This window comes from Delphinus delphis, chromosome 17 (assembly GCF_949987515.2).
Source record: "Delphinus delphis chromosome 17, mDelDel1.2, whole genome shotgun sequence".
NCBI lineage: Eukaryota > Metazoa > Chordata > Mammalia > Artiodactyla > Delphinidae > Delphinus > Delphinus delphis.
Window position 1 is genome coordinate 64645752 of NC_082699.1, and position 22088 is coordinate 64667839.

At 52.5% G+C, this 22088-nt stretch overlaps 1 protein-coding gene and 1 long non-coding RNA gene across 2 annotated transcripts; one reads left to right on the top strand and one right to left on the bottom strand.

Moving 5' to 3' along the window:
• Positions 1-184: 184 nt before the first annotated feature.
• On the top strand, positions 185-21524 carry FAM83A (family with sequence similarity 83 member A). The gene is made up of 4 exons (XM_059995148.1): positions 185-704; positions 10769-10936; positions 12553-12677; positions 20990-21524. Exons 1-4 carry the CDS (start codon positions 225-227, stop codon positions 21522-21524), a joined length of 1308 nt encoding a protein of 435 aa, XP_059851131.1. The 5' UTR covers positions 185-224.
• LOC132413246 (uncharacterized) lies at positions 200-6067 on the bottom strand. Its single transcript, XR_009516646.1, has 3 exons — positions 5967-6067; positions 609-750; positions 200-263 (listed from the first exon to the last, which is right to left on the bottom strand). It is a non-coding gene; the product is annotated as an uncharacterized lncRNA (long non-coding RNA).
• Positions 21525-22088: the final 564 nt, after the last annotated feature.

Here is a 22088-nt window from a genome sequence, read left to right on the forward strand (position 1 = left end):
ACCCCTGGCAGTGGGTGATGATTCCTGTGAAGCATTGCTCAGGAGGGCAGGATTACCTTGGAGCAGGTAATCCTGGATGCGGGCCGCACACCAGTGCTAGGAGTGGGTGCTTTCCAGAAGCGCTGTGAGCCCCGCTCCTCCTGGGTGGTGTGGCCCGCTTGCCCCTGACATCAGGAAGAGCTCGGGTGCCGGCTGCCCCCCACACGACTCAGGGACAGGGCAGCATGAGCGGGGCAAGACACGTGGGCAAGATCCAGAAACGCCTGGAAGAGGTCAAGAGCCAGTGGGTCCGGCCAGCCAGGGCTGACTTCAGTGACAATGAGAGTGCCCGGCTGGCCACAGATGCCCTCTTGGATGGGGGTCCCGAGGCCTACTGGCGGGTGCTCAGCCAGGAAGGCGAGGTGGATTTCTTGTCCTCGGTGGAGGCCCAGTACATCCAGGCCCAGGCCAAGGAGCCCCCCTCTGCCCCGGAGCCCCCAGGAGAGGCCGCGGCAGGTTCCAAGGGACTCGATTCCTGCTCCGTGGCCTCAAGTACCTACTTCCCTGTGGCCTCAGAGGGCAGCGAGCCGACCTTGCTGCACACCTGGGCCTCAGCTGAGAAGCCCTACCTGAAGGAAAAGTCCAGCGTCACCGTGTACTTCCAGACGGACAAGCGCAACAACATCAGGGACCTCATCCGCCGCTGCATCACCCGGACCAGCCAGGTAGCGATGGCGGAGTCTGCGTCTCCTTGGCCATGGGGTGGGGGGACTGGTGGAGAAGAGGAGAGAGGGATGTGTCCTGCTCTAAGGGATGGAGTCCAGGTGACTGGAGCTTAGGATGGAGCCAGGGATGTTACGCTCTGCCCTGCCCCAGATCATTGATTTCCTGATCCCATTTGTCACAGTCTGGGTCCCGGCCACCAACACCCATCACTGGAACTCCGGCAATAGCTTCCCATCTGACCCTCCTGTTCCATCTTGAGCCCGACCACCTAGTCTCCAAGCTGCTGTAGACACTTTTTCTATACTTCAAATTTAACTTGGTCCCTTTGTTGCTTAGAGCCTTCAGTGGCTCCCAGTTGCCCCCAGTGGGACCAGCAGACTCCGTAGCATGGCTCACGGCCTCTCCAGCTCCCCTTCCACCCCCTGCCACTCAGTCCTGAGTGACCTGCAGATTCTCAAACACATCAGGTTCTGTCCTGAGGCCTCTGCACATGCCGTTCCCTCTGCCTGGAGCCCCCTCACCTTCCCTGCTTTTCCCTTAACACCTACTCCTCAGGACCCAGCACTGAAGTCCTGTTCTCAGGAAGCCTTTCCTGAGTTCCCCAGCCTAGGCGAGGTGCCTCACTTCTGTATTTCTGAATGAAGCGGCCACTCCACTGGGACACAAACTCGCCCTGTTTCCTCTCAGGCTCGGCTTAGACCTGTCTGCCCACAAATTCAGTGCAGCGCTTGAATCCAACCTGTGGTCAGGCAGAGACAGAGGAGGCAGCAGAGGTTTCTCCCTCCCCAGAGTGTTTATATTTTAATAAGTGACTTTAGAAGAAGAAAAATCCTTCAAGGCCAGAGCTTAGCTGGCAGAATTTCAGGCACCGGGACTGGCATTTGGCCGGGAGTTCTCCCAATGCTCCTGGAACTGCAGGCCCACAGGGGCTGCCTGCTCCCCCGGGGAATTGGCGGGGGGCACCCCCGATCATTCTACCCAGGTGCACAAAATGACCATTCAGCACAGGGGTACAGGTGCCCCTCCACCTCCTGAAGCTGCAGGGGCAGGGGTGAGAGTGGACCCCAAGGAAAGGACTCAGTGTCATCTGCAAAGGGTCTCTCTCATCACTAAAATTATTTAGTTTGTTCCACTTAAAAGAATTCAAAAATGGGCAAATTGATATTTAAGCTCATTTTCTGCTGAGATCCCACTCTCATGACAGAATCCCCTCCCGTGTCTAATAGTGTGTGTAATCTCATGGCTCCAGAAGAAGCCACCAGGAGGGGGGAAGCTGTGCTCAAACGGGACGGAGGGAGTGGAGCTCTGGAGAATAAAATAGAAGGTGACAAGGGGTGGAGTATTGGCTTTTCACGCTGCTGGGCTACTTCAGAGCAGCATTTCATGCTTCCCTGGCAAGGCAGCATCAGGAACTGACAGGTGGGCTCAGGCAGGCAACCAGGAGTGCCCACACTGCCTGGGGTGGGCTGCACAACGCAGGGCAAGTCCCTTGACCTCCCCAGGCCCCAGATCCCACACTGGACTAAGGGGTCCCTTCCAGCTCCCAGGGCTTGTTCTTAAGTGTGCTACCTCTGGTCTCTGCTGGAGTGCAGTGCTCGCCTGAGGGCGGGGAACCAATGGTGTTGGCGAAATTCTCAGCCGCAGCTGCTGCGGCTCAAAGGGTGAGTGAGACTCCCTGGAAAGAAGCCAGGTTGGGGCTTGTCACAATCCCCAGGCTGAACGCTTCCCCTTCCCCCTACCCCACCTAGAGAGGCTTCTCTCTCTTCACCTCTGCGGCCTTGAGGCCTGCTGCTGTCCTTTGCTTTATCAACACAGTATGTTACAAATTTAGGACAACACTTAAAAATCAGAAGATTTCACCTGAAAGTAAGAATTTCCAGTTCCTCTTAGCAAGTCGGAAGACCTGGCTCTGTTGGCGCTGAGTTGAGGTCACCTCTTTGGGTGGGTCACCTTTGCGGCAGTCCCCACCACTCCCTCTTGTCCCAGGCCATGATGAACTTCACCCATCTTGTTACCTGTCAGACTCTTGCAGGCAGTTTGCAATACCATTCCCATACACAACACACACACACACAACAACACACGCACACACACACACAGAGGGCTCAGGAGTGACCAGTGACCTGTTCCCACAGAGATGCCAGAGGGGGCTGGATCCCCAGCCACAGGCTGTAGATGGAAGTAGGCTGTGTCCACACAGAGGGAGGACAGGGGGTTTGTTTTCTCCCTCTCCTGTGGCTTCAGCCCCCTCAAGAAGAGAAGACAGGGGCACAAATGGAGCCAGCCTGCTGGGCGTCTCCCGGAGCGGCTTCTGCTCCCTGAGGAGCAGGCATTCTCCCTCTTTCCCTTCATGCTCTCATCCCTTTATTCCACAAAGCCAAAGTCATTGGTCAGGCCCTGAACCCAGGATGGCAGAGCAGAACAAGGGGCCTCCCTCCCTCCAGCCACCTGCCCTTGGGGGAGAGGTGGGAAGAGAGGGGACACTGGTGGATGGCAGTGCTGGGCTTGAGCAACGCTTTGTGCCGGGGAGCAGACGGGAGGGTGACTAAGGCAGGCTTCACAGAAGCGGTGGCCTCTGAGTTGAGTCTCAACGGCTGAGTAAGAGTTTGCTGGGCAGAGAAGGGAGGTAAAGGAATTCCAGGTCTAGGGTGTGTCAGATACAGACGTCTAGAGGAGTGAGAGGTCTGGATGACCTGGAGGTAGGGAGGCGTGGAAAGGACTGTCAGGGAGGAGGAGGTTTTTGCTCACAGTGTCCTAGAAGCAGGAGGCACCACACACTGTGCAGGGCCACACGGGGAGCACCAGGGTGGCGAGGCAGGGCCAGGTGAACAGTTTAGGATTGGCTACTTTGAATAATTCTAGCAGGCTCTGGGCCACCTATGGTCCCTGGTTGTCCCATAGCTGGCACTGGGGTGGTTTAGGATGGGCAGGGAAATACTGTCTGGATGCTGGAGAGTCAGATAAAGGAGGCTTGGGACATGGCTCTGGATTGCTCGGTTAGCATATCAGAGGCTGCGCCTAGTCGAAGTGCTTGTGATCTCTAGTAATCAGTTGGTGCTGGGATGTCAAAGTGTCATAAAACACAGAAAACAAAAAACACGAATTATCCATCCTCCAAGTGTGGTCCAGGATCCCTGAGAGTTCCAAAACCCTTCCAATGGGTCTGTGAGGTCCTGCCCTTTCTAACCACTTATCTGTGTGAGGCCAGATTATCTTTATATATCTCCTTCCCAACAACACATCACAACAGATTGCTACAGGAGCCGATGTGAGAACCAGCTGTCTCCTGGTAAGCCAGACACCACAGAGAGTTGCAAAACTGTAAAAGGATGCCATTCTGCTCACTCATTTTGCTGCTGCTTTGGAAAGTATAGTTATTTTTGCTTTAAAATTGTTATTTATGTTAACATGTAATGGGCTTAATATTGTTTTAAGTAAGGAATATTAGTTATTTTAAAATAACTAATAAACACTAAGAATTTTCTCTGTTTGTTTCTAATCTGACAAGTCTCAGTAGTTATGACCCACAGAAACCAGAGCCCTTTGGAGCCTCAGTAACTTCTAAGAGTGTCAAGGGGTCCCAAGACCAAAAAGGTGGAGAACTTGAGCAGGCAAGCCCCCTGTCCCTGCTCGATCCCCTCTCCCTCTCCCTTTCACTGCACAGAGAAAAATCTATTCAGTTCTCTGGGGAGGTAGGGGGAGAGTGGGGTGAGCATGCAGAGGACCAAGGGGGCAGCTGTGAGAAGGTCCCAAAGAAGCTCCCCCCACCCCTAGGTGTCAAGGACCACCTTTTCAGGCCAAGCCCCTGCCCTGGGAGCAGCTGAACAAGGGACAAGGGTGGAGGGATGGGACACAGCAAGAAGTCTGAGCAGGAACTGCACAATCCTGCCCCCACCCCTACTGCACCCCCAGGGAGCTGACGAGCAGGTCTGCCTCATGCCTGACAACTGGGATTCCAGGGCCTCGAACACCACCAGGGTCCCCAGGGCGAGGTCTCCGGCTGTTCCCCCAACAAGGGCCGCTGAGGGACGGGCAGACCTGGGAGAGAGGGGTCTAGCCTGCCAGGCCTGTGGGGTCTCTGGGCCCAGGTCCCATCTAGGTCCTGCCAGAGTGGGGTGGGACGGCCCCCAAGGGCCAGCAGAGATGCTCCCTGAACCCCCGGCATCCTCCTGGGATCTGTGATTGGCCTGTCTCCCTTCCCACGGGAGTTCCCTAGAGGAAGTCCCTCTCCCCCTCTGGGAGGCGGGGCTCAGCGCTGGCATATTGTCACTGCTCCAGATTGGCGGTGAGGGAGGGGAGCGCCAGGCACACCCAGAGGCGACACAAACAGGTGGGAACATGTGGTTGCAGGGGTATGGTCCTCTCACTGCTGCCTTTTTAAGGGCTGCTGGCCCCCTCGCACTGTGGTCAGCAGATAGGTGACGGGGGAGGGTCCACCTGGGCCCCCTTCCCTTCTTCTGTCCACATTCTCTTTGAGTTCTGCTCTGGGGTCCCCCAACCCTCCCAGGGCTTGACTCTCCCTACTTGGCCCATCCTAACCCACAAGCAGAGGAGGGACAGGCTGTATCTGATGTAAGCAGAGATCAGAGTCCTTCTCTTAGGCCTGCAGTAGACTGCAGTTGGGAGCATGGCTCTGGGTTGGGGTCTGGGGCATCTCCTCGCATTCCAGCTTTTGGAAAGTTACTTAACATCTCTGCACTCCTGGCTCTTCACCCGGGAAGCCAGGGTAACTGTGCCGTGAAGGTTACAGGGGACGAACATACGGCTGAGAGTAGGTGCTCAAGAAAGAGTTGCTGGGGGCTTCCCTGGTGGCGCAGTGGTTGAGAGGCCGCCTGCTGATGTAGGGGACACGGGTTCGTGCCCCAGTCCGGGAAGATCCTACATGCCGCGGAGCGGCTGGGCCTGTGAGCCATGGCCGCTGAGCCTACGCGTCCGGAGCCTGTGCTCCGCAACGGGAGAGGCCGCAACAGTGAGAGGCCCGCGTACCGCAAAAAAAAAAAAAAAAAAGAAAGAAAGAAAGAAAGAGTTGCTGCTGTTATTACTCATCCACCAAAAGCAAGCTCAAAAACGAAGCATCAGCACGTAGGAGAGAAAGAGGGAAGAGTAGCAATCGAAGCACAAACTGGGCCTTGGGGTGCTAAGTGCCCCCCAACAACTGGCCCCAACATGCTTGGTGGTCCCACCAGGACCCAAATCCTCTTTCCCCTCCTGCCCCCTGCCCTTCCCAAAGCAGCAAGATTTCCAGCCCATGAGGAACTCACGTCTGCCGCTCAGGTAGTGAGGGATTCTCAGCCAGAATTTGAGGTCTCTGCAGGATGACCCCTGTCTGTGGGTATCACCCTAGTTGACCAGCAGCCCCCTGGCTGGGCCCCGCCATCTCACTGAAACTCCAGATTCTCAGAGCCTGCCGGCCAGGCAGCGCTCCCAGACCAACTTCCTTCCTTAGCACGGGAAGTACCTCCTTCCTGTTCTCAGCCAACCCCACACCTCTGGGCTGGGCCGTCTGATTGGCCCTAATAAGAACCCTACTCTGTTCCTTTTTTATGCCCATAGTGGTGTGGGCACTAATTTTAACCGTCTCCCATAACCTGAATTAAAACAACATTCTCTCATGCTGGTATTCTAACATTATCCACACTTGCTCAAGAATAATGCATATAAAAATCACAATCATATTTTAACGACACACTTTACTTCTGCATATGTTTCCGTTTATATTACCTGGGCTTACGGTTAGACCCAACTTACATGACAGCTAATGCTCTTCTATCGTGCAATGTTTTATAGGTAAAGAAACTGAGGCCCAGAGATGGTAAGTGAGTTGTCCGAAGGCACTCAGCTAGCCTCCACTAGCGCCACAGCTGGAGCTAAAGTTCCCTATCTTCCAGATCGTTTTTCCCCTGGATTATGTGCTACTGCTCTGTATTAGTTTCCTAGGGCTGCCGTAACAAATTATCACACATTTCGTGGCTCGAAACAACAGATAAGGGCTTCCCTTATGGCACATTGGTTAAGAATCCGCCTGCCAATGCAGGGGACATGGGTTCGAGCCCTGGTCTGGGAAGATCCCACATGCTGTGGAGCAACTAAGTCCGCGTGCCACAACTGCTGAGCCTGCGCTCTGAAGCCCGGGAGCCACCACTGCTGAAGCCAACGTGCTGCAACTACTGAAGGTCACACGTCTAGAGCCCGTGCTCCGCAACAAGAGAAGCCACCGCAATGAGAAGCATGTGCACCGCAATGAAGAGTAGCCCCCGCTCGCCACAACTAGAGAAAGCCCACACACAGCAACGAAGACCCAACGCAGCCAAAAATAAAATAAAATAAATTTATCAAAAAACAACCCTTAAAACAAAACAAAACAAAACACAGATAAGTATTCTTTCACAGTTCTGGAGGCCAGAAGTCCAAAATCAAGGTGTCAGCTGGGCCATACTCCCTCGAAAAACTCTAGGGGAGGATCCTTCCCTCCTCTCCCAGCTGCTAGTGGCTCAGGTGATTCTTGGCTTGTGGCTACAGAAGTCCAGTCTCTGCTTCCGTCCTCACATGGCCTTATCCTCTTCTCCCTGTCTCTCCTCTGAGGGCCTTTTATAAGAACACTTGTCATTAGACTTAGCGTTCACCAGAAAGCCCAGGATGATCTCATCTTGAGAATCTTAATTACATCTGCAAAGACCTTTTTTCCAAATGAGGTCACATCCACGGTTCTGGTGGTTAGGATGCGGACATATCTTTTGGGGCCTGATTGATCAACACACTACACCCTGCGAGGTAGAACGCCCACGTAGGGGATGCAAGAAGTTATTGGCCTTGAATCGATCCAGCTGGGAGGCAATCCCAAAAGGAGGCAAACAAGATAAACCTAGCTATCATGAGCCTGTCCTTCCCAGCATCGCTTAAGTCAGGACGCTGGGTTTTTTGCAAACCTCTCCCCTTCTCTGTCAATCGGTCACCTGCTTACCAGCCCTGTCTCTGCCAACGAAGACTCACTGGAACACAACTGGGAGGATTTACTGACCTGCTGGGGAGAGAGCATTGTCTCTTTTGCCAATACCTTGGATGAGGAGGCATTTATCTTTCAGGAGAGAGGACCTTATTGGTGCCATAAGCTTCAATGTGCACATATACCTAATTGTGTGTTAACAGGGCCATGGCTCTAAAGGATCAGGGGCCTCACTACTAGAGCAGCTCTAGCTCTAGTGACCTCTAGCCGAGGGTGAGCAATTTCTTCACAGTTCCGTCCCCGGTCCAGGCACCCACATCACCTGAGCAGAAAGTCAGCCCCGAGTGGGTACCAGCCATCTCCTTCACCTGCCTCCATGACACTCTTCTTGTCCTTGCTACTTCCCAGATGTGGATGGTCAAAAAAATTTATTGTAATTAGTAGAAAAGTGGTTGAACGTTATTATTACAGGTAATGTTGAAGAAAAGATCGCCATAGTCCCCCATCCAAATATGACTGTTAGTTTTTGCTTTGCACTCATCTATCCATACACCACCTTCCCTTGCTGGCAATAATAATGGACATGCTATAATTTTGTGCTTTGGTTTTTTCTTTTTTCACTTAATTCATTGTTAATGCACATTTGTTGAGCATATATTAAACAGCAAGTTTTACTTTAATATTTCACCGTGATTTATAGTTTCTTTTTTTTTTAATTTATTTTTTTATTTTTGGCTGCGTTGGGTCTTCGTTACTGTGCGTGGGCTTTCTCTAGATGCAGTGAGTAGGGGTTACTCTTCATTGTGGTTCGAGGGCTTCTCATTGCGGTGGCTTCTCTTGTTGCGGAGCATGGGCTCTAGGTGTGCAGGCTTCAGTAGTTGTGGCGCACGGGCTTCAGTAGTTGTGCCACGCAGGCTCAGTAGTTATGGTGCCCGGGCTTAGTTGCTCCGCGGCATGTGGGATCTTCCTGGACCAGGGCTCGAACCTGTGTCCCCTGCATTGGCAGGCAGATTCTTAACCACTGCACCACCAGGGAAGTCCTATAGTTTCTATGTAACCATTATAATGATCATTTTTACTGGCTGCCTAATAATCCACTTCTCAACACACCACAATTTAGGTACTAGAAGGACTTTTGATTGAGTGACAAAGAGTTCTAGTTCTGTTCCATTCCACTGTGTGGGAGCCTTTCCCACAGCACCAAGCAATTCTTGGACATCAGCTGGGTGTCCTACAACTCAACTCATGCCAATCGCAAGCCGAGATTGTCACCTGTGCTTCTGACCAACTAGCGACGGATTAGAGATTCCAACAACACCCTCCTTGGGTTTGATCAATTTGCTAGAGTGGCTGAGAGCAGTCAGAGAAACTTTTTCCTTAATCCAGTACCAGTTTATTATAAAAGGATATAACTCAGGAACAGCCAGAGGGAAGAGATGCACAGTGCATCTCTCTGAGTGCACCAACCTCCCTAAACCTCACGTGTCCAACAACGAGATGCTTTCTGAACCCTCTCCTTCTGGGTGTTTATGGAGCTTCATTACATAGGCGTGATTGATCAAATCATTGGCCATTGGTGACTGATTAACCTCCAGCTCCTCCCTTCTCCACCAGAGGCTGTGGGGTTAGACTAAAAGTTCCAACCCTCTGGTCACAAGGTTGGTCCTCCTGGCAAAGAGCTCCACATCCTTAAGTGCCAATATCCTTAGGTCTGAAAGTCTCCTCATGAACATAACAAAAGACCCCTTTATTGCTCTCAGCTCTCATCAGGTTGGAAATTCCCAGGGTATTAGGAGCTCTGTGCCAGAAACTGATATGAAGACCAAATATACATTTCTTATTATAAGTCACAACATCACAGAAAGTAACCCCAAAAAGCTTAAGAAGGGGACCATGCATTGACGTCCTCAGTGGACAAGTCAAGCATAAGATTGGCTTCAGGGGTAACTGAAATCAGATGTCGAAAGGATGCTGCTGGGCATCTGTCTCCACCTCTTAGCCCTGGTTTCTCCAGATCCGGCTTTGCTTTCAGGCAAGCTGTCCCCACATGGGGCAAGATGGCTGCCAGCAGCCGTAGTTTATAATCTACTAGCTAAGCAATCCCAGTAGAAGGAATGCCTCCTTTCCCCAGGAGTCCCAGCAATAGTCCTGGGCTGACTCCCATGAGGATAACGTGTCATGTGACCACCTTTGGGCCAATCCCTGTGGCCAGTGGTCTGGCTTCAGTGTGCCTCCCCCGCACCCAATCCAGGGCACGGCAGTAAACCCACCCAAAGCACATGCATGGTGGAGCAGAGGTAATTCCTTCAAGTGAGCTTGGGGGAGTTCCCTGGCGGTCCAGTGGTTAGGAATGGGCGCTTCCGCTGCAGGAGGCCCGGGGTCTATCCCTGGCTGGGGAACTAAGATCCCACAAGTCGCACGGTGTAGGCCAAAAATAAAATAAAGTGAGCTCGGGGTGCTGTTGGCAGGAAGGAGGGGTGCCTGGCAGGCAGGAACACACCCGTCTCTCCCCGTTGTTGGCTATCTAGGGCCCCCCATCCCCCAAGTTTCTGCTATGATGGAGGATGCAGCACCTGCTGGCTGAGCTGGACTCCCTTCTCCCTCCCACTGGGGCAGCTCAGCCTAGTCTAGTCTATATCCCCTGGGGTCTCCACAGGGATTTTGTTTGAGGCGAGGATTCCACGGCTTAAAAACATTTGAAAGCCAGTGGCCCTCGAGCGTCTTAAAGCTCCAAATGTTTGAGAACCTGTGACTTTAAATCTGTCCCTCTCCTGTGACCCTGCCAGGCCACTGCCCCTTGGCCTCATCTCCCCCCCACCCCACCCCCGCCTCATCTTTTTGCTCATCTCCCCTTTCTCCTCTGCACTCTCCATGCCAGCAGTGGGTGGAGAGGCCAGAGGATCTGTGGTGGGACTGGAAAGATGACGTCAGGACAGAGGCAGGGCCCGCACTGCAGCTCTGCGCCCCTCCTTGAGTCCTGCCCTGTCAGACCCTCCCCGCTCCAGTGCAGCAGCAAAGGGAACAGCTCTCCCAGGCTGGCTGGGACTGAGGGGGTTTGTCTGAAAGAAGTCAGCACCTGGCCCTGACTCTCTGGTGTCCGACCCCTCTGCCCTGGCCCAGGTCCTGGCCATCCTGATGGATGTGTTCACAGACGTGGAGATCTTCTGTGACATCCTAGAGGCGGCCAACAAGCGCGGGGTGTTCGTCTGTGTGCTCCTGGACCAGGGAGGCGTGAAGCTCTTCCGGGAGATGTGTGACAAAGCCCAGATCTCTGACAGTCACCTCAAGGTAGGGTCCCGTGACAGTGTAAAAGGTATTTTGTGTTAGGATAGAATAGGCTACGCTGTGGTAACGCATGCCTCCATCTCAATGGCTTAACACACATTCCTTTCTTGTTCAAAGTCCAGTTCAGACAGCCCTCCCTCACCTTGTAGCTGCACCACAAGGAATACACGGCCCCCGAGACATAGTGACAGGGAGAGAGAGGGAGGGAGGATTCTGAGGGATGTTTTTAGGACCTGGCCTGGAAGAGATTTCCATCATTCCCGCTCATAGCCCTTTGACCTCACACAGCTCCACTGGGGGCTGGGAAGGATAAAGGGGCCCGACCTCTGCCTTTTCTCCTCTCAGCTGAGGAGACCCGGTGGGTGCACTTCTGGGGCAGTGAGACATCCAGGACCTGTGGGACGCAACTTTAGGGCTCCACGGCCCCAACAGGATGCTGATCCTCTTGGACTTAACCAAACTCCTCACTTCCTTCTTCCAGCAAGGAGAAGGGAAACCCAGAGATGAGGGTTCACTTAGTCACGGCAAATTTGGGGCAGCTAATTCAAGCTCTAACGTGAAACCGCCCACAGCTTTCACAAGCAGACCCAGCTGAACAGCTGACAGGTGGTTTCCTTGGTGACTGCCCCCCAGCTCAGGCAGGTCAGCCCCGGGAGACCCCAACCTCCCCGCCTTCCTCCTTCCCGTCCCCTCCACACTGACCGGGATGCAGCTGAGTCCAGGCACCTCCGGTCGCCACAGGTCTCAGGTCCCCCGACTGCTGGGTCTGCTTGACGTAACGTGGATCACACGGCCTCAGCATGAGGCCATCGAAACAGGTCCAGAGAGTCAGTGCGGGCCTTGTCCTCGTGGCCCACACCCGCTGCACCAAGGGACAGTGGGACGTGGCCCTGTTCCCGCCACCCCCAGAGCTTGTGGAGAGGCTGGAAGGAGTGGTTGGAGGCGCTGGGCAACCCCTTCCCAGAGCCCGTCCAGCTACCAGCAGGCATTCTCGGCACCAGAAGCGTCCCGCTGGCCTCTGACAGCCCCCTGCCTCACCTGCCTTTCATTTCTTCAGCTTCCAGGGGTGCTGGCTTGAGGGCTGGAGCAGCGGGTGCCACTGGGGAGGAAAGGGACAAACAGGGCCACAATTTGGGTTGTGGCCACACCTTTTCTTACAGCAATCTAGGGTCCACTGAGGTCTCCACAAAGCCGCCCCCTCTGATTGCACTGGGCCTTCCCTCTGACCAGCCTGGAGTCAGGGACTCATGTCACTAAAGCCACTTACAGGGTGAGGCTGGGCCTGCCAGGCCTCTGTGGGCCATGGGAGCCTGGACTGAGGGCTCTGTGGACACCAGGCCCGCATCTTCCTTCTACTTTCTGCTTTGTTTGAATTCTACCATCTCCCCTTTCTTTTCTTTTCTTTTTCTTTTTTCTTTTCCCCCATTACTCAAATAATGTCAGGACATTGAAGAAAATTTAGAAAATTCGGCCAAGGAAAACATAACAATGGCCCACAATCTCACCAGCTAGCAATAACCCTTCTACTCTTGGCAAGCATCCTTCCAGATGTTTTCTTAGGCAAGTGTGTGTCTCTGGGTACACAATTAGCGAGGATACCTTGACTTCCCTTGCAACAGAACGTTTCCATCCGGAGCGTGGAAGGAGAGGTGTACTGCGCCAAGTCAGGCAGGAAGTTCGCCGGCCAAATCCAGGACAAGTTCATCATCTCGGACTGGAGATACGTGCTGTGCGGATCGTACAGGTGAGCGCTGCGCTTCACCTTCTGTCGGGGCTTTGCGGAGGCCAAGGCCCACAGGCCCACCGGCAACGCCCTGGGGGAGCTGGGGGCTCATCATATACACAGGCTGGAGGCAGGACCAGCCTGCGTGAAAGGGGAAAATCTGGGCCCTTCCTGGGAGGACTTCGGGGTAGGGAGACACTTCCAAGTGCCTTGGTTTCCCTTTGCGTGGCAATAGGACATAAAATCCTGTTTCCCTCCTCAGATCTCTCAGGTGTGATTCTAAAGCCATGTGATTTGTTTGGTTGTGTATGGGGGCCCCATTTTATTTTTAAAATGTTTGGTTATTTTAATATAGTGAATGTATTGAGATGTAATTCACATGTCAGATACTTCACCCATTTAAAGTGTGCAATTCTTTTTAGCATCACTTTTCTCATCCGTAAAATGGGGATAACAATACTTCCCCTTGCAGACTATTGTTAAGACTCAACGAGATAAAATTTGCAAAGCCTAGTGTAGCTCCCAGCACACAGTAGGTGCTCAGTAAGCGGTTGCTATCAGCCAGCCAAAGCCCCAAGGGAAGGGACACGTAATAGGCAAGACTTGAAAGGGTGTGGGCTGAGAAGACGCTGGTAGTGAAGGGCTGCCCAGCAGAGCAGGCCTGGGCGACGCCCCGTTGGCTGGGGGAGAGGGTGTGTGGGCCCCGAGAAGGCTGGAGAGCACCGAGACAGCCCTCCTCTCACTTCAGAATTGCCAGGGCTTTCTGAGCTGTCACCATGTCCTAGATAAGATTACAAGCGTCACCCTCTGTGGCCCCTGACCACCAGCTTCCTGGCCCCTCCTCCACTTCCCTGTCAGAAGTGTCTCCAAATTTCATGGGACCTCAGGCTGGCACTAGGGACGGGAAGTGGCAGCAGCCCAGCCTAGAAGATAGATAAGCTAAGTTCAGTTCCCAGCTCTGCAGCTTCCTGGCTGGATGACCTCGGGCAAGTCACTGCACCTCTCTGTTCCTTCATTCGCTCACCAGCTATGTAGAGACCTAGTAGATACAGACCAGGCCTGCTGCAGGCATGGAACAGGATGGGGCTCCCTCCTGCAGCTCTGCTCGAACTAGGCGGGTAACCGATAACAAACCCAGGGGAGGGAAGGGGGCCTGGGATGGCGCCAGGGTGCCCCTCTCTGGCTCCCCATTTCCACCTCTTCCTGAGCCTGTTCTCCTCAGCTGTGCGAAGGGCCTGTGGCCTCCACCTCACAGGCTGCAGTACAGGAAGCTGGGAGGCACTGTCCCTCTGCGAGGGGAAGAGCTGAGGTTTTACAACTAGTGTGCAGGGAGGGGGCTCAGGGACGAGGCAGCCCGGAGGGGACACCTCCAGTGTCCTGGGGCCACTGAGCCCACGTCTGTTTCCACCCACAGCCTCTCCCCTCATCCTCTGCTCCATCCGGGGGCACCTGTGGAAAAGGAGCCCCCCTGCTTCTGATTCTCAGGCCCTGTCTCCAGCCCTTGGTTGTTTGTAAGAGGCTGAGGTGGGGCTGAACTCCCCTCCCCAAGTGGCCAAAGCCACCTTATCAGCCTTTTGTTCTTTCCCTAGAGAGGGACAAAGGCCTCTGGGCAGCAAGCACATAAAGCTCAGGGCAGGAGCTCAGCCTAAAACCCTACATCAGGCCTCTGACCTTGACCTCTGACCTTGACCAAGCACCACTAGACCGAGTTCACCACCTGGAGGGCAAGGGTGAGGGCCGGGCCTGGGCAGTTGCCCCAGACCCCAGGAGCCAAGCCTGGAGGGAGGGGTCAGTCAAAGCAGAGGAATTCTCGCTCTCTTTTTTATTAGGTGAAATTCACGATAACATAAATTAACCATTTAAAATGTACAATTCAGAGGCACGTAGTACAGTCACAGTGTGTGCAACCGTCACCGCTATCTAGCTCCAAACACTTCCATTGCCCCCAAAGAAACCACGCACCCATTGTACGGGGAGGAAGAACTCTTTTCTTTTTCGGCTACACAGCTTGTGGGACCTTAGTTCCCTGACCAGGGATCGAACCCGTGCTCCCTGCAGTGGAAGCGCAGTGGTCCCGTGCCACCACTGGACCACCAGGGAAGTCCCAGGAAACACTTTTTTCTAATATCCTTCTCGGTTCTCTGGCTGGGGCCCTGTAAAATGGACTGGTGAGAGAGAGATGAACAGGAGAAAAGCAGACAAGTCTATTTAATACAAGTTTTACGTGACACAGGAGCCTTCAAAAGGAAATGAAGACCCAAAGAAATGGTTAAACCTTGGTGTTTTTATATGAGGTTGGATGAAGAACGGACAGCCACGGTAAAACGTGATAGGACGAAAGGGAAGAGCTAAGGGTAGTTACTGGGGGAAACAGAGCAAGGCTGGTCCATTCGGATCCCTCTGAGTCCCCCTGCCCTTGGAGATAAGGATGCTCCTTTCCTCTGGGTACAGGGAGGGCATCTCTCACATGAGGGCCTTGTGACTGGCTTCAGGGAGAAGGGGGAGGCCAGAGAGTCCTTCCTGCACCTGCTTCTCAAATTCCTTCAGCTCAAAATAACGTCTTTTGTCAGAGCGGCATACACAGACGTGGGGATGACACATCCACAGCCCCTCCACCACTAAGCGGTCACTTCCCCTTCCCCATCTTTGAGCAACCAGTTGTGCGACTGGCAAGTGGCTTACTTAGCCATTACAAAGACTTCCATACATTTGAAAAGGACAGAGAAAGAAATTCTGAAAGGAGATGAAGAGGGGGGAAGCCTCTCCTCTTATTTTCAATAAGGAGAATTAACTCTCTCAGGTTTCATTTGTATTTGCCCTTTGAGCTCATAATGCAGGGGTGGCCTTGCCCTTGGAAGGGGCAGAAGGAAGCATAACCACCTTGCTGAGCTTTGTGCCAGGCCCTGGGCCAGGTGCGATCAGACCTTTAGTAAGGATTTAATCTTCATGACTTCTTTTTTTTTTTTTTTTTTGGCTTGCCACATGGCATGCGGGATCTTAGCTCCCCAACCAGGGAGCAAACCCATGCCCCCTGCAGTGGAAGTGCAGAGTCCTAACCACTGGACAGCCAGGGAAGTCCCTTAATCCTCGTGACATTTTGAGGGAGGCATTATTCTTCTAAATGACAGAAGGGAACTGAGGCACAGAGAGGCTAGGTGATTGGGTCAGGGTCACCAGCTTCCTTGACTAGGATCTCCAGCTCGTTAGTGCCTGCCGAGGCCAGGTCGGGCTTGATATGGGAGGTACCAGGAGGAGGGTGGCAGTGGGCTTGAAGACATGCCGGGCCATTCCTGGGAACTGTGGAGAATCCAGCTTCTGGAGGGAGGGCAGGACAACTATAATGTTTTTGCTCTCAACATTCAAAGGTGATCTGTTTGCCAGCCTTTCAGAGGATCCTTTTCCCTGGGACCCTTAGAGCTGTTTCCAATAAAAACAAAAAATCAATCAGAAAAGCCTTCACCCCATCCTTTCAGTCCACCTGTCTCTGGGCCCCTCCCTCTGGTTGCACACAGTTTTCCCAAACTGAAGGGCTCTGTCCATTTCTCTGGCTGAGTCGTGGGGGTGGGAGTGGGGAGGGTGTGCATTTCAACATTTCAGCTCTTGTTGAGGGTCTCACCAGCATAGGGCTGTGCCACATGCTGGGGACACAGAACTCCTCTCTCTCCTTAGGAAATGTAGATGAATGACCACAGGGTGCGGTATGGTGTATGCTCTAAGATCAGCATGAGCTAAGAAAGTGCTCTGGGGTCAGCCAGGAGGGAGCTCCCACTTCTGCCGGCAGGTCCAGGAGGCTGGATTGAGGCTTGGAGGATGAAGAAGTTTGGGGCGGGGGTGAGGTGCAAAATCAGGCAGCTGCAACAGCATGAGCGACAGCATGATATCAGCATGGCCTTCCAACCGGCTCCTGAGTCCACTCCTGCCCTGACCCCTGCTGCCACCCTGGGCTTTACCAGGAACAGAAAGATTTTTAAACACAAACAAGATCAAATCACTTCCATCCTTAAAATCCTTCGATGCATGTCATTGCTCCTAGGGGGGAAAAAAAATCCACCTTCTTACTGCGGCCTCTGTCTTAGCAGAATTCTTCTTCCCCTCCTCTGTGCTGCAGCCACACTGGCCTCTCCCCAGGTCTTTCATGCCTCAGGGTCTTTACACTTGCTGTTTATTCCCTTTGCTGGACAGCTCAATCCTGTTGTCCTTACCCTGCTAACTCATCTTGCCGGAGGCAGCTTCCAGATCATTCCCTAGAGACCTTTTCTGTGAACTTGTTTAGCCAAGATTTAAGAAAGATGACGTTGGGGCCTGAGCTGGGTCTGTTTTCTTTTCTATTGCTTCCTGGCAGGAAGTACAGTTAATACAGTGCCGGTATGTTTATACATGACCATAAATATTTGTTGAATGAATGGATGTTCATGTTAGGTCCTGGCCATCCAGTATGGCTAGAGGAATACAACTTTTGAAACTGTGCATCCCTGTCTATGAAATTGATTTAGTGGCTGATCCCCAGAATTCTTCAAAAATGTTCTGAAATAGGACAGAACAAAAGTAATCAGAGCACTGAGGTAAAGGATGTTCTGGAGATTGTTGTGAGGTTATGTACGTATCTGTGTATGTGAGGAGGTTACAGTGTATCAATAAGATGTATTTCTCCAAGAACAGCCAAGATGAGTCTGAAGAAGAACAGGCAGGGCGGACTTGCCCTTGCAGATGGAGCTGTGGTAACCAAGACAATGTGGCATTGGGTGAAGGACACACACAAAGTGACAAATGGAACAGAACAGAAAGCCCAGACACAGATTCCCACATGACAGGGCATGTCAGAGCAGTGGGGAAAGGTGAAACTGGAAAAAAAAATGCTCCATGTGAGAAGGTGGATTCTACTTCACACATACACACTCACACATGCGGTGCACACACACAAAATCACCTCCTAATAGATTAAAAGAACTTAAATGTCAAAAACAAATTTTAAGACTCTTAGTAGAAAATATAGACGAATGTCTTTTAGACCTTAGGATAAGGATTAGGTGACTTAACATAGCCCCCGCTCTGTGTTAAACAGAACACAAAAAAGCATTAACTATAAAAGATTGCTAAATCTGACTGTATTACAATTAAGAACTCTGGTTCCCTCAAAGACAGCTCAAAGAATGTGAAAAGTCAGATTACAAACTGGGAGCAGGTTTTCATGATGCCCTGACAAGATTAGTGTCAAGAATCACAATGAACTCCCACAAACCACAAAAGAAACAGAACAATGAAAGTGTGGGGTGGGGGTGGGGGAGGTGAGAGCAGGTGGTTCACGGGGAGGAAACACAGGAAAAGATGTTCAGCATCCTCAGTGACCAGCAAAATGCAAATCAAGGCTAGAATGAGTTAACCATTTTATACCTATTCAGCAAAAAAAAAAAAAAAAAAAAAAAAAAAAAAATTGGGTTGGCCAAAAAGTTCATTTAGGTTTTTCCATAGCATCTTACAGAAAAAGCTGAGCAAACTTCTGGCCAGCCAGTAAGAAGCCTGACAGTACAAAGAGTGCATTTACAAATCTCTACACTGCTGATGGGATTGCAAATCGGCACAGTGACTCTGGAAAGAGTGTGGCATTTTCTCTAAAGCTGAACATTCACCTAGCTTTGTCCAGCAATTCCACTCCTAGGTGTTATTTCCAAGAGAAACGGGTCCGCAGGACAGTAGAAGACGGGTATAAGAGTGTTCACAGAAGCACTGGTCACAACAGGAGAACCATGGAAACAACCCAGATGCCTCTCAATGAGAGAATGTATGAATAAACCAGGATATAGCCCCCAGTGGAATATCATACAACAGTCAAAGACAAGTGAAGTACAGCAACAAGAGATAACATGGATAAACTGCAATGTTGAAGTGAAAAAAAATCCCCAAAGATTAATCCCCAAAGATATATGTTAAAAACAACGAAAATAGAAATATTTACAGTTGTTCCTCCGCATCTGTGGGGGATTTAGATACCTAAATCTGAGGATGCTCGAGTGCCTTATATAAAATGGTGTAGTATTTGCATATAACTTACCCATATCCTCCTGAATACTTTAAATCATCTCTAGATCACGTATAATACCTAATACAACGTAAATACTATGTAAAGAGCTGCCAATGGGGCAAATTCAAGTCTTGCCTTTTGAAACTTTCTGGAAAATTTTTTTCTGAATATTTTCCATCTGTGGTTGGTTGAATCGTCGGATGCAGAACTCGAGTATATGGAGGGCTGACGGTACTTTCAAGAGTATAGAAAACTTTTTCTTACTATAGAAAAAGGAAAGTTTGGGAACCATGACACAGGCTTCTGGGTGATGACTTCCTCTATTTGGGGGAAACTGGATGGGTTCCTAGGAGGGACCATGTGATTAGATGCTGGTTATTGTCAATGCTAGCTTTTTATTTTAGGTGATGGGTTCATAGGTGCTTATTAGAGTATTTAAAATAACTAAGTAAAGGGATTTCCCTGGTGGTCCAGTGGTTAGGACTCTGCACTTTCACTGCCAAGAGCCCGGGTTCAATCCCTGGCCGGGGAACTAAGATCCCACAAGCCGCTTGGCGTGGCCAAAAAATAAAATAAAGCTGCAGAAATGTAAATGGGCCATTAATAGATCAATGATGAGAGTGAGTCTTGAGCCAAAAATTATGATTAAATCAACTATCTGTACTTAAGGGCCAAAAAAACAATAAAAATAAAATGTAATTCTTACCATGGGTGGTGATAAAAGAAAGTGTAAAAGCTAGAGCACAGGATGAATGGACATGTGGGGTGTAGAGGAGGGAAACCCATGAGCAGCGAGCAGGGTCAGGGGATGGCACTCAGGTGGTGCAGGGATACACAAGGGGCACAGGGGCACAGAGGGTGCATGGGGCCCTGAAACACTGCCAGGGCACCTTTGGACCTGCCTTTTTTTTGGGTGGGGGGCCATGTGGCAGGAGGGATCCTAGTTCTCTGACCAAGGATCGAACCCATGACCCCTGGAGTGGAAGTGCAGGGTGTCTCAACCACTGGACCGCCAGGGAAGTCCCCTAGACCTGCTTTGTTAAGAAAGCATGCAGTTGCTTGTTCTAATCTAGCCTGATTCCAAAGAACACAGGGCGATTGATTTCTTCGTGTAGCCAAGAGTCCGGCTGTCCCAGAGTTTGCTGCCTTCCCCATCACCTGGTTGGCCAGAGGCACGGTATCAGCTGCTCACCTCTCTGGGGTGCATGGGTGGCTCCCGGGCAGGAGGTGAGGTTTAAACAAAGCCTCGCTGCTCTTCCCAGGATTGCTCCGGCCTTGCGTGGGCCCTGCCCTGCCTCACAGAGCAGGGGACTCCAGAAGCTGGGTCCGCCTTTTGGTGGCAAGACACGCGGGCTGGGGGCTGGGGGCTGGGGGCTGGGGGCTGGAGGCTGAGACTCTTGGTTGGGTCCTTTCTGTCCCCCACAGTGACCCTGTCCTCCTCTGACCATGCTGTCCTCATTGCTCCCCACGCCTAGGTCCACAGTATTAGGGACCCAGGAATCTCTCAAATGATGTTCTTGGTGCGTCTCCTGTGCTGCCACCAGGCTTTTTTGCGGGGAGTGGGGTGATGAGGGGAGTTTCCCATCAGAGATAGAAAGGAATCTGTTTAAATTAGGGAATCATAAAAGGTAACACACAAATGCCTTGAACATTTTGTTTCCATTTAAAATGTGTAAATGGAGAGAAGGCCAAGGCCTCTGCTTAAGGGCGGCCTCCCGTGGGTGTCTGGGCAAGCCCACTGATGCGGCATCTTTCCCATCCTGTGGGCTCACCCCTGTGTTCTCCTTTCCATCCCCCAAAGAGCACAGGAGTCTTCCCCCCACTCGCACCCCTTCCGGCCCATTTGCCTGAAAACTGGGCTACACCCTTCAGCTTTTCATGGAAATACAGCCCTTCCTTCCAAGGAGCAGCCCCAGACTGCTAACCTATTTGGTTAGAAGAGGCAGGTGTCACACCTGTCACAGGTGGAGCCGCTAAGGCCCCAGCAGCTGGTGACTCACATCAGCACAGAATTGGGGACACTGGCACTCGGCCCCTTTGGGCCTCCACAGGGATCTTCTAAGGGGCCATAATCTGCGCACCAGGAAGGAACACTGACCGGAGGCCCGGATTCACTCTGCATCTTAGCTACTCCCCTGCAAACACTTGCTGGTCTCTGAGCTTCAGTTCTCCCATCTGTGGGAGGGGAGGGTTTGGGCCTGGGTGGAAGCAGCCGGCGCGGAGAAGCGGTGGGCACGCGTTAGTGGCCCTTCGGGCGCAGGGTGCCCAAGCCCTCCCCATCCCCAGCCCTCACTCTCTCTCCTCTCGCCTCCAGCTTCACCTGGCTCTGTGGGCATGTGCACAGAAACATCCTCTCCAAGTTCACGGGCCAGGCGGTGGAGCTGTTTGACGAGGAGTTCTGCCACCTCTACGCCTCCTCCAAGCCCGTGATGGGCCTCAAGTCGCCCAGGCCGGCCGCACCCCTCCAGCCCAGAGCAGCCCCCGGCCCCCGACCCGGCCGCCTCAGTGGCAGTAGCTGCTCCACCAGCGACGGCACGTCCTCCAACCCCTTCAGCAGCCTGTCGACAGGCAGCAACCCCCAGAACCGGAGTCTGTCCACGTCCTCGGGGCCCGGCAGCCCCCTGGCCCCAAACCCACCTCTGGCCCCTAGGTTCCAGCCCTATCATGGCCCTTGGAGGGCCCTGACCTCACAGGCCCACTTCTCCCCGAGGCCCCATGATGGCCTGTTTGCTCTCTACAGCAACCTCAACGGCTACAGGCCTACGCGGCTGCAGGTCGAGCAGCTTGGCCTGGTGCCCAGGGTGGCCCACACCTGGAGGCCCTTTCTACAGGCCTCCCCGAATTTCTGAAGGGTCCCTTCCTCCAGCTGACCTCCCCAGGGCCAAAGCTGGGCATTCTTGGATTTTCTGGCTCAAGGACCCTACCTTAATCAGTGGCCCTTTGAACTAAAGGCACTTGGACGAAACCATTGCCTGTGTTTGAATGTTCCCAGGCCTCAGACGGTTCGCTTCCTGACCCCCACACTTCCCTGGGTTCCCCTCTCTAGTATGGCCTATGCAGCACATTCCAGAAGTTTCCAGGGAGGTGGCGGGCAGGGAGCTAGAGGACAAAATCATGAAAATAGAGCCCCTTTCTCCAAAGAGCAGCCAGTGCTTTCATATTAACATTTTCCAAATCTCTGTAATGTGAGAAGGGGCTGATGCAGCCCGAGTTTTACATATGGATAAACTGAGGCACTGAGAGCCAGGGGGTAGGTGTGACCAAGGAACTCCTGTGTCCCAGTGCCCAGGGGTGGTCTGCTCCCCAGAGATTCTGGAGAGACAGATTCAGGAGAAAGTATGGGGACATTCTAGATGTTTCTGGGAGGGGAGGTAAACTCTTCCTCCCTGGAAGAGCATAATACTAGAGTATCC